The sequence below is a fragment of the Seriola dumerili genome, unplaced genomic scaffold (assembly GCF_002260705.1).
Source record: "Seriola dumerili isolate Sdu_G_001 unplaced genomic scaffold, Sdu_1.0 BDQW01000169.1, whole genome shotgun sequence".
NCBI classification, from domain to species: domain Eukaryota; kingdom Metazoa; phylum Chordata; class Actinopteri; order Carangiformes; family Carangidae; genus Seriola; species Seriola dumerili.
Genome location: NW_019174424.1, coordinates 898,052 through 907,596, shown reverse-complemented (window position 1 = coordinate 907,596; position 9,545 = coordinate 898,052). Strand labels below are relative to the sequence as shown.

Here is a 9,545-nt window from a genome sequence, read left to right as displayed (position 1 = left end):
TGTGTGTGTGTGTGTGTGTGTGTGTGTGTGTGTGTGTGTGTGTGTGTGTGTGTGTAGTGGGGTAGGGTTTACCTGAGTAGTCCACAATGTGTGTGGGCACCCTCTCTGGGGTGACGTCAGCTGGGATGGTGATCTCCTCAGCTCGGAGAGGAACCTGGAGGACAGAAGACAATCCATGATCCTTTAGATGACAACAAGCAAGACTCTATCTTGTATTTTCAACATTTTACCCTCATTACTCTGACATCTCTGAAGAGCAGTCAGCCAAATCTACAATATTAACTGTCCAACCTAAAGATACATTCAGGATGTGTGTGTACACTTCACAGCTACCAGGATGGTTTCTACCATATCCATCAGTCTGATGGTCTGTTGATACATACCTCATCGGGAAACTCTTCACTGACCAGAGACATAATCAGCGATGTCTTCCCCACTTTGGCTGCACACAGGAAAAGGGCAAAGAAAAAACATCTTATTGTGTATTGTGTTGAGTGACAGGGAACAGATAAAAGTAGCTGAAGAGCAGCAGCCATGAGTCCCAGGTCTTAAACATACACCCAATAAATTCAAGCACAAAACAAAGCCACAATACAAGGAGGAGAAACAGAGTGTGCAATTACACATATATAAATTGGTCAAAGTGTTGACCTAATATTTCAACAGGTGCATTACAACAACTTTCCATAGTTTCTTTTGTTGCACTGGAAAATACAGAGCCTTTACACTAAGGCAACTATTGTTCCATTTCAGAAATTACAAAATCGATATCTACATGCACATTCAAGCCAGAAAATGAGCAAACAATAAGACACAAACAAACAGCTCGCACACTGAAGTGGTGCTTGAAATGTCACTGGCTTTTCGGTGCAATAAATAAGTGAAAAATGGAGTCCTGCAGTGTGCAAGCTGTTCCTATTTCAGTAATTACCCTACATTTTTACTAGATACTAATGGTGTGCCACCACAACAAAATATACCCCAATCACTAAATAAGTAAATCTTATTACAAGCTCCCTCAGGGAACTGGCCCTTATTCTAACGTCTTGTAGATCAAACAATTACATAAAGAAATAGTCAACAGATTAAATCAATATGGAAAAATGGAAAAAAAGCATAATAATAATTGCAGCCCTTGTCTGCACTGCCACTAGTGTCAGTATCTTAACAGGATAGCTAAGTCCCCTGACAAACTGTACTCTACTGAACTTCACAACACTGAAGTTGGCACGTAGCATTTTGGCTGCACCTCTCTCAGGAATAGTCAGTACCTATCAACTCGCCTAATGTGGCGATGTAGGCCATCCTGCATAGCCACAACTGATATATAAATAGTCCTAACAACACATGTTGTTTAAAGAGAACAAATACACCAGGTTAAGACGTGATTTGACTGTTTGCCTTTTTGGCATAATTCTGCTCTCACTCCAGCAATAAAAAAGGTCAAAATATTATGATCTCAAACTAATGACCAATAATTATATACAGTCATCGCTGTGCCAGCTAGATCTGAAACGATTAATCGATCAACAGGAAACTTAATCAGCAACTATTCTGATAATCGATCAAGCATTTAAGTTAATTATTAAAACACAATTTGAAACATTCTCTTGTTCCAGTTTCTCAATTAAGAGGATTTGCTGCATTTTTTTTATCTTATTTGATAGCAATCTATATATCTTTGGGGTTTTTATTACTGATCAAACAAAACAAGGAATGTGAAGGCATCACCTTGGGCTTTTAGAAAATGTGATGTGAGAAATTGTAGCTTTTCACTTTTTCCTGACATTTGCAAGACCAAATCCTTCATGAGGAAAACAATCAACAAATTAATCAATGATGACAATGATAATTTTCTGCAGGCCCAGTTCTAATTATACTTGCATTTTATACTGTAGAATAAAATTTTATTTGCTATCATCTATTTTTCCATTGCATTTCCATTCCTTTTTTTTTCCTGTTGATTTTTGTTATATTAGGTATTCCTCTACAGCCTAGTCAAGTCCAATATAGCAGCCCTGCAGTAAATATGACCTTCTTAATGCTTATCACATTTGGTTTTTGAAAGAGAACCACTTAGCCAGTTACACCAGGGATTTTCATATCATTATATGTAAAACCACTGTTTGTGGCTGCCTCATCCTCAGATTATGTCTGGTTATGGGAGGCAGTAGGCTGAATGTTTGGACATGTCAGCACATGGAAACACTGGTGAGATATCGTTTAGCTATTATGAACCATGTGATTTATACTTAACTGGTTACCAACACCAGGCACTTGACGTGAAAGCACCAGATAATTATTCTCCTCAGATTTAGGATGATTTACAGTCACTATGAATGACTTTCGAAGACTGTCCCGCTGAATTTCTCGGCCTCTCGGTTCAAATATGATCACAGTTAGATTCATTCACTTCGTCTGCTAGCAGTAGCATTAGCTCTCTCACTTTCACTAGCATGTCAGCTAATAAAGCATTCAACCGCCTCGGGATAAAGGACAGCTGCTACTTACGTTCTCCTACAAGTAGTATCCTCACGTCCTTCCTCATGTTGGAGCTTTGTTTCCTCTACAGAAAAGGGAGAGTTTTTATTCTTTCATGTAGTCCCCCTCCAGCAGTTTACCTAACCGTCGGGCCTGCGCACTCGCGTCCTGCCGCTGTCAAACTCCCGGCGCCTTTGTAGGACAAAACGGACGGACAGTTTTCGGATGCTCCTTCGTGCTTTCTATGCGCTTTCGTCTCAACTTGTGACTTCTCGGCTCGGCAGATATGCAATTTAAAAAGTCGTCTGCGGCACATGTGTCTGTAATTTCATGTTAATCACGCTCTTTTTGGCGCTTACTTCTTAGCATTTCGCAATGGATGTTTCATGGGCATGCCCGACCTCCAGTACCCGGCAACTACGGCAAGCAATACAGGTCAAATTTCACATGACATTTCAAAACGCGTTATCTGGTCCTTCTTCCTCTTTGGTGTTTATTGACACTTGGCACACTTGCTTAGAGGTGCATTACCGCCACCGACTGTACTGAAGGTGGAACAGGCGATTGCAATTTTTTTTTCTATTAGTAGTAAAAGAAATTAATTAAAATTGACTATTCACTCATAAATAAATCTTCCCTAGAGTCACTAAGCTGGTAACATGTACATAAATAATAATAAACCCTCATTCATCACGAAAGCAACAAAGTTAAAAACCATGTTACAGTAACACAATTCTGATTTATTATTCAATAAAATTCCAAGTGTTGCTGAAGTCATGTATGCTAAAAAATGACATTTACAAAAGCTGTTAGTGTGCACATGTAAAAATCTGATGTCACAAATGGAAGTGAGAGAAAAGTCTGTAATTCAGAAAACTGGGAAACCAATTTTAACGAACATGCTTTTAACTTAAGTGTAGTCTATGAATCAAACCACACACGTTATTTACAAAACAATTTATTTATTTTTCTGGGTAGAATATCACAAAACCTGTTCACTCCCAAATGTAAAATTATATGCTTATTCATTAGGAAATTTAAAATATAAAAAATTAAGGAACATCATAAAAATAGTATAATAATATGCAGTTATTGTAGCCTTTTTTCTGTTACTATATGACAGTGTTTATCTAGTGAAAGGAGTGTATATTTGGTCATAAGAGTGATTTTACATAATGATAGTACTTTCTGAAGTGTGTGATTTAGCATCAGATCCTGTGTCAGTTCAAGTCAGTGTATGAAAGTTAATCCACAGATGTTTTACTATCACACAAGGATGAGGGTCGGTAAGTCAGTACTGGGAGCAACATGGTGAACAAGTAAGTCACTGTTCATCTGTTGTGCTGCAATAGTTTAGCCACTTTCAGTCACTTGTGTTTTCAAACGCTGCATTCTCCTCACCATCATCCTGTGGACACACCTCTCTGCAGCTCATCGTTTATACCTTATGTTGGCTTGAACTGGAATGAGAAACAAGAGGATCAGAGTGGGGTCGTACATACACATAATGCAATGGTTGAGTGGTTAAGTATGACGACTTTCTGTGGTGCTGTGCACAGTTTAATGCAAGCATGAACACATATGAGAGTACAGATGCATGTTCCCACTGCAGTAGGTTTACTGCATTACCTGGACTAACTTTGAAGAGTAAAACCTGGAGCAGGTAGCAGGTAGATGCTTTTTATCAGGCACCACCTCTTTATGGATGGCAGTATTGGTCTAGCGGCTGGTATACCACTTTTGGCCAGACTGAAATATCTCAACAACCACTAGATGGAGTGCCCTAAAATTATGAACAGAAATCTGTGGTCCCCAGAGGATGAGTCCTGAATTTTTGTTTTCACCATGGTTTTTTCTCTAGCACAGGTTGACATTTTTGGTTTTTAGTGAAATCCCTTGACAGCTATTGGATTGACTGGCAGAAGATTTGGTCCAGAAATTCATGTTCCCTTCAGGATGAATTAGATTGAATTTGATGCTCCCTTGACTGTCCAATTTGTGCACCCAGCAGCTCAAAGCTATCATATATCCAGTGACATATAATTGTACAGAATTCTTTCAAGATGGTTTATCATAATGTCTCTGGTGATCCACTGACTTTTCCTCTAGCACCACCATGAGTTTGACCTTCGTGGTTTTATGTGAAATCTTTCAACACCTATTGGATGGATTACCATGAATTTTGGAACAGACATTCATGTCCCTCTCAGGATGAATTGTAATAACTTTGGTGAACCCTTTACTTTTTAACTAGCACCAAGATCAGTTTCATATTCATGCACCATGCTAAATAGGCACCATAAATATAAAATTGTCATCTTGTGAATCCTGTCAAGTGAAAGACTATAATCACACAGGAAGCTGTATTTCTCTTCAGGCGCGAGGCATAGACACCATCAGTTACAGGAAGAGCAAAACCTAGAACCTTTAGGAGGATTACATTATTCTGTTTGTTTAACTTACTTTACAAAATACTGAATGAAGATAGTTCAGTTTATGCTGAGCTGTTTAATACTGTTATTGTGTTTGGCATGGCTAAAGTTGAGACATGTTCAACTGGGAACACAAAGGGGTTTAATGCCAACTGGACAGATTCAAAAATGTTTAAAATCAAAGCTTTTCAAAACATTACATTTCTGAGATTCAAGGCATCACATGACAGGAATCGTTATGTGTGTTTGTGTTGGTGTGAATATGAAAACCACTTGTGTATCTGTGCACTGTACATTGTTCACATGTTTACAGTATTTTCTAGCCGTACTTACTGGTATAATCCTGTGGTGCCATGGGTCTGGACAGGACCTGTCTGAGGGCATCCAGCCACTCTCTCTGCTCCCTCTCCTGCTCACACATGAAGACAAACTGTCGCTCGGGCGTCTCCACCATAACACCAAACTTCCACTTGTTTCCCCGAGCGTGCTTTGGGACGTATTCCTTCACAGAGTAACCGTTGCTCTCTGTGCCTATGAAAATGACTCCTAACTCTTGGGCATCCTACATTCACAATGATGGGAACACATAAACAGTCAAACATAACGGTGGCTCTTGAGAAACATCATTACAGCAGCAATGCACAGCATGGGTTAGAATGAGAGGAGGATTCGTCCTTACCAGCTGGCCTTTGAAGTAGAGCAACTTCCTGTTTTGAGAATCCAAAATAAACCATCTCTTTTTGAATGGCTCCTTTTGCTGTTAAAAACCACATTTAATGTAAATACTTTACATGAAAAATTACAGTATATATTTAAACATTTTCTGCTCAAGCTCCATTTCCCCAATTCCTTTATCTTTCTTGTAAAGAATGTCATTCAAATGTGTGCGTGTGTGTTAAGAGGAACAGAAACACACATTCAAATGTACTGTTCAGGCATACTGCTGCCATAAATAAGTCTTTTGGTGAACTCAGCGCCTAGCTCTATGCATGCATAAGTCAAAGTAGCAGTTGGGTGCCGACAGATAAATGTAATGAATCAATAACAAATAAATAAATGTACAAATAAGTTATATGTAACTGGATGTGTGTTTTTTGACAACTTACCAATGGCCCTGTCTTTTCCATGTAGCCCTCTTTGAGGTACTTTCTTGTTATCTTTGGTATCAGCTGGCAAAGAGATGTAAAGGTAAAACGTGTGTTAAGCTTATAAACATAAAAGCGAAAGGAGGCAAGTTTCTGCTCTTACTGCTGTTGAACCTGCTGAAAGTAAAAAGTTCAATGCATTAACTATGAATAAACTGCTATTTTTTTCAGCTACTTAGTGTATATTTAGAGAGCATCAACATCCAAGGAAAGATGACTATGACCAAACATTTTCTCATTTTGGTTTGATGCTTACCTCTTCATCGCTTCCAGTCGGGTATGCTGTCTTCAGGTATGCATAGCGAGCCGCACGAATGGCGTTGTACCATGTGACTATTTCCTAGAGCAGAAGAAGATACCCTGAGCTTCTCCACAGCCCACAAGCTACCGTATGACAATCACTATAAAAACCTGCTGGGTTACTGCTATTTATACTTTGGATGCCGTCCCACCTCAGGACTCTCGTGATAAACATAGAGGTTCCTGGTGTGATTGTCCTCTTGGTAGGTGATCTGCAGCCCATGAGGATGACCAATCTTCTCTGGCTGAAAGGTGGCGTTCAGGTCCTTGATGGAGATTACAGCTTTAGGGCCTTTGGACTCCTAGATCACAAATATATAAACATAGAATTAGCATGCTGCTCTTTGTTCCTTTATTCTTAGCCATGTTAGCAGCATGTGTGTCATGTGTCCACATCTATCTCAAGAACTGTTGGATAGATTGCCATGAAACTTGGTGTGTTTTTTGTTTGTTTGTTTGTTTTTTGTCTAAACTAATTACAGAGGGATGAGATCAAAACAAATCAGTGCGCATGCATTTATATCACACAAATATAATATTAATTTTAACTCCACATCTTGTAGTAATAAGGAATTTAATTGTTTCAAGAGGAAACATGTTGTTCATTCTTGTCATACAGTGTAGTTCAACTGTGACGGAGCTGCGGGGAACTCACATTTTCCTTGTTGAAGTAAGTTAGGGTAAATTCTCTCTCTGACAGCACAAACTTCCTCTTCAGAAACTGCGTGTTCTCTTTTCCTTTCTTCCACAGCATTCCCTCATAGAAACCTGGTATCAATCCAACAAAATCTACAGAGTCACAGGTGCTTCAGTGCACGCAGATCTCACTCAGAAATTAAGTTATTTTGGTTACATAGCAGAACATTTTTTGCAAAGATTGACTCTTTCATTGTACAAAGAACAGACTTTTTTTTCCACAGTTCTGCATGTGTTTGAGGAACCACATTGTTTGTATTTGTTTTACACCAACAGACTGATAAAGATTTATGTCCTGCAGTAGACATGCGCTTTAAAAAACAGTGAAAATTTCACCTGTGGTATATGAAAGTGGTGGATACTTGGTTTCTGCTGTGAATTCCCTCCTTTCGTATTTAGCCCGGATCCATTGCTCTCTCAGGACTCTGGGTTTCAAGGGCGAAACAAAATATTCTTAGACAGGCAAAACATGAGCTGTCACAAAACGATTCATTAAGTTTCAACCTGGCATAAGAAATTCATCCATATTCCATTTCCACAGTCAGTGTCAACATCCTGGATAAGTACTTACAGATGGTCGTTTTGTTGGGGCTGATAGTAGTACGGTGGAACAGCTTTCTCATACAAAGCCTGGGCATTGGCGTTGCCATTGCATTCCATGAACTTCACAGAGTCCCAAGAAGACACACAGAAAAGATTACACACAGCCAAGTCGTCCTTTCACCTGAAGAACTTATGTGTTGCCGTAGCAATAATAACAGAGGTGGGAACATGGTAAGCCGCCCATACCTTCACCAGCTCATCCTCCCAGAAGTCCAGCTTTATGGATTTGACCCGGCTGGATAGGCTGCGATGGATGCCAGAGCAGTTCAGACACACAAACACACCCAGCTTGTAGGATGCCCAGTCTGGATCTGAGGTGTGCAAAGGAGGAGGGATGATACTGCTTAATTACACAGTCCCAATCTTTTTGGTTTGTGAGAGACAAGCAGTGTGTGGTTGGCCTCTTGTCATGTTTCCATTGTCGCAGTTGTTTTAAGATTCATTTCCTTCTCTAAAGCTCTGAAATGGTTTCATTTAAAGTGTTGTTTGCGTGCCAAAGAGATAAAATTGTACAATACTTCAAAAAGTCCAAAAAATAGGAATAGAGTACCATAACTTTGTTTTACTTCACTCCTACACCATGAATCATCTGAGAACCAGTTAGAGCTCCATCACAACCAGCTACAACACATTGTTCCAACACTATTACTCTAATAATGACATATATATGCTGTGTTTATAATAATACTGAAGTTACAGGGGCCAGTTTCTTCAGGAGTATTTTTTACTTTTGATACTCTGAACACATTTAGTTGATAATTCTTCTGTACTTGTAATGGTATTTGAACGCAGGACTTTTACCTACAGAAAGTAAGGGTTATTTCTTCCACCACTGGAGTGATTCGCTACATAAATGACAAGATATACAAGAATGACCTGTGCCATACAGGCAATGATTACATGACTGCACCAGGGAACAGTTGAGATTTGCGCTCTGGTTTTTATAAATCCTATCTGCTGCTACCTACTCATTCGCACTATATGTATGTTGGATGTTTTTAATGAAGTGTAAAGTGTTGTGTTGTGCGTGATGTATTTTTATTGTAGGCTACTTTGGGAGAAGCCAAAAACAGTTTTCCACTGAGGTGGATAATACAATCAATCCTAACGCTATTAAATTGTAGTCTATCATTAAACCTGAGTCTATCACTCGAGTTATCTTTACAGTCCTGTGTCCAATAATACTTTAATGTAGGAACCACAGATAAAATTTGTCAATCATGAAGCTTAACAATCAAACAATTGTAACCTATGAATGCTGGTGTCTCATAATCTGACAGACACGTAGCTTACCTGGCGCGCGGCAGTCAGCGCACCGTCTGTTGCCCGGCCGCTTCACCAGTTCCAGTAAAATCTTTTTGTTTCGCTCACGGTTTGACATTTCGGCACAAAGTCAGGGTCCCTTCTCACACGATGATAAATCTCGCTGTCGAAACTAAGCATGGCGGTCACATACTTTTACACGCGGCGAAAAACAACGGAACAAAGTCTTAAACTGAAACTTGCGAGTTAAGTTTTGGATGTTACAATAGAGTGACGGAGTGGCCCTCCCTCTGCACTGTCAAAAACTGTTGAATGTGCTTTTGTTGCTGGCTGTGTGTGGGTGGGGGGTTGTCGTCCTTTGTACAGAGTCTGCCACTGTGCAGATTGCTCTTCCAATTTCACCCATAGAGGCAATGAACTAGTCTGCCCACTGTACAAATAACACAAGCATTGCAAACCAGTGTCATCTGCTACCTGCCCCCAACTCAGGATAGACGGTGACATGCTGGAAATGGAGCACAGAAATGGTGAGATAATTTACTATTTGTTGTGATAAACCTTTATTTGGTCACAACAAAAATCCATTGTGGATAATATGTACAGAGTTAAGGCTGAAAAACAAAAC

At 39.5% G+C, this 9,545-nt stretch overlaps 2 protein-coding genes across 4 annotated transcripts in view; both read right to left on the bottom strand.

Moving 5' to 3' along the window:
* Positions 1 to 2,893, bottom strand: part of LOC111226981 (mitochondrial Rho GTPase 1-A) — an 18,441-nt gene extending 15,548 nt beyond the window's left edge. For both annotated transcript variants that reach the window (XM_022752313.1, XM_022752314.1), the window contains exons 1-3: positions 2,512 to 2,893; positions 384 to 442; positions 73 to 154 (exon numbers count right to left, since the gene is read on the bottom strand). In XM_022752313.1, coding sequence (XP_022608034.1) covers positions 73 to 154; positions 384 to 442; positions 2,512 to 2,548 — 178 coding nt within the window. In that variant the 5' untranslated portion in view covers positions 2,549 to 2,893. The remainder of the gene's footprint in view (positions 1 to 72; positions 155 to 383; positions 443 to 2,511) is intronic.
* Positions 2,894 to 3,222: 329 nt separating this feature from the next.
* On the bottom strand, positions 3,223 to 9,203 carry LOC111227107 (arf-GAP with dual PH domain-containing protein 2-like). Of its 2 annotated transcripts, none has more exons than XM_022752509.1 (11): positions 8,951 to 9,203; positions 7,844 to 7,968; positions 7,626 to 7,717; positions 7,391 to 7,479; positions 7,014 to 7,147; positions 6,511 to 6,660; positions 6,315 to 6,398; positions 6,020 to 6,082; positions 5,593 to 5,670; positions 5,247 to 5,475; positions 3,223 to 3,941 (listed from the first exon to the last, which is right to left on the bottom strand). In XM_022752509.1, the coding sequence occupies exons 1-11, from the start codon at positions 9,036 to 9,038 to the stop codon at positions 3,913 to 3,915; spliced, it is 1,161 nt and encodes a 386-aa protein (XP_022608230.1). In that variant the 5' UTR covers positions 9,039 to 9,203; the 3' UTR covers positions 3,223 to 3,912. The 2 variants fall into 2 exon arrangements, with proteins under 2 accessions (XP_022608230.1, XP_022608232.1); XM_022752511.1 differs by having other exon boundaries at positions 7,014 to 7,126.
* Positions 9,204 to 9,545: the final 342 nt, after the last annotated feature.

Excerpts from the sequence above, each read along its gene's own strand:
- LOC111227107 (XM_022752509.1), bottom strand. The coding sequence starts at position 9,038 with ATGTCAAACCGTGAGCGAAACAAAAAGATTTTACTGGAACTGGTGAAG. Across the intron at positions 7,969-8,950 it reads CGCTGACTGCCGCGCGCCAG|ATCCAGACTGGGCATCCTAC; the intron begins GTAAGCTACGTG and ends TGCACACCTCAG. Across the intron at positions 7,480-7,625 it reads CCCCAACAAAACGACCATCT|AGTCCTGAGAGAGCAATGGA; the intron begins GTAAGTACTTAT and ends CTTGAAACCCAG.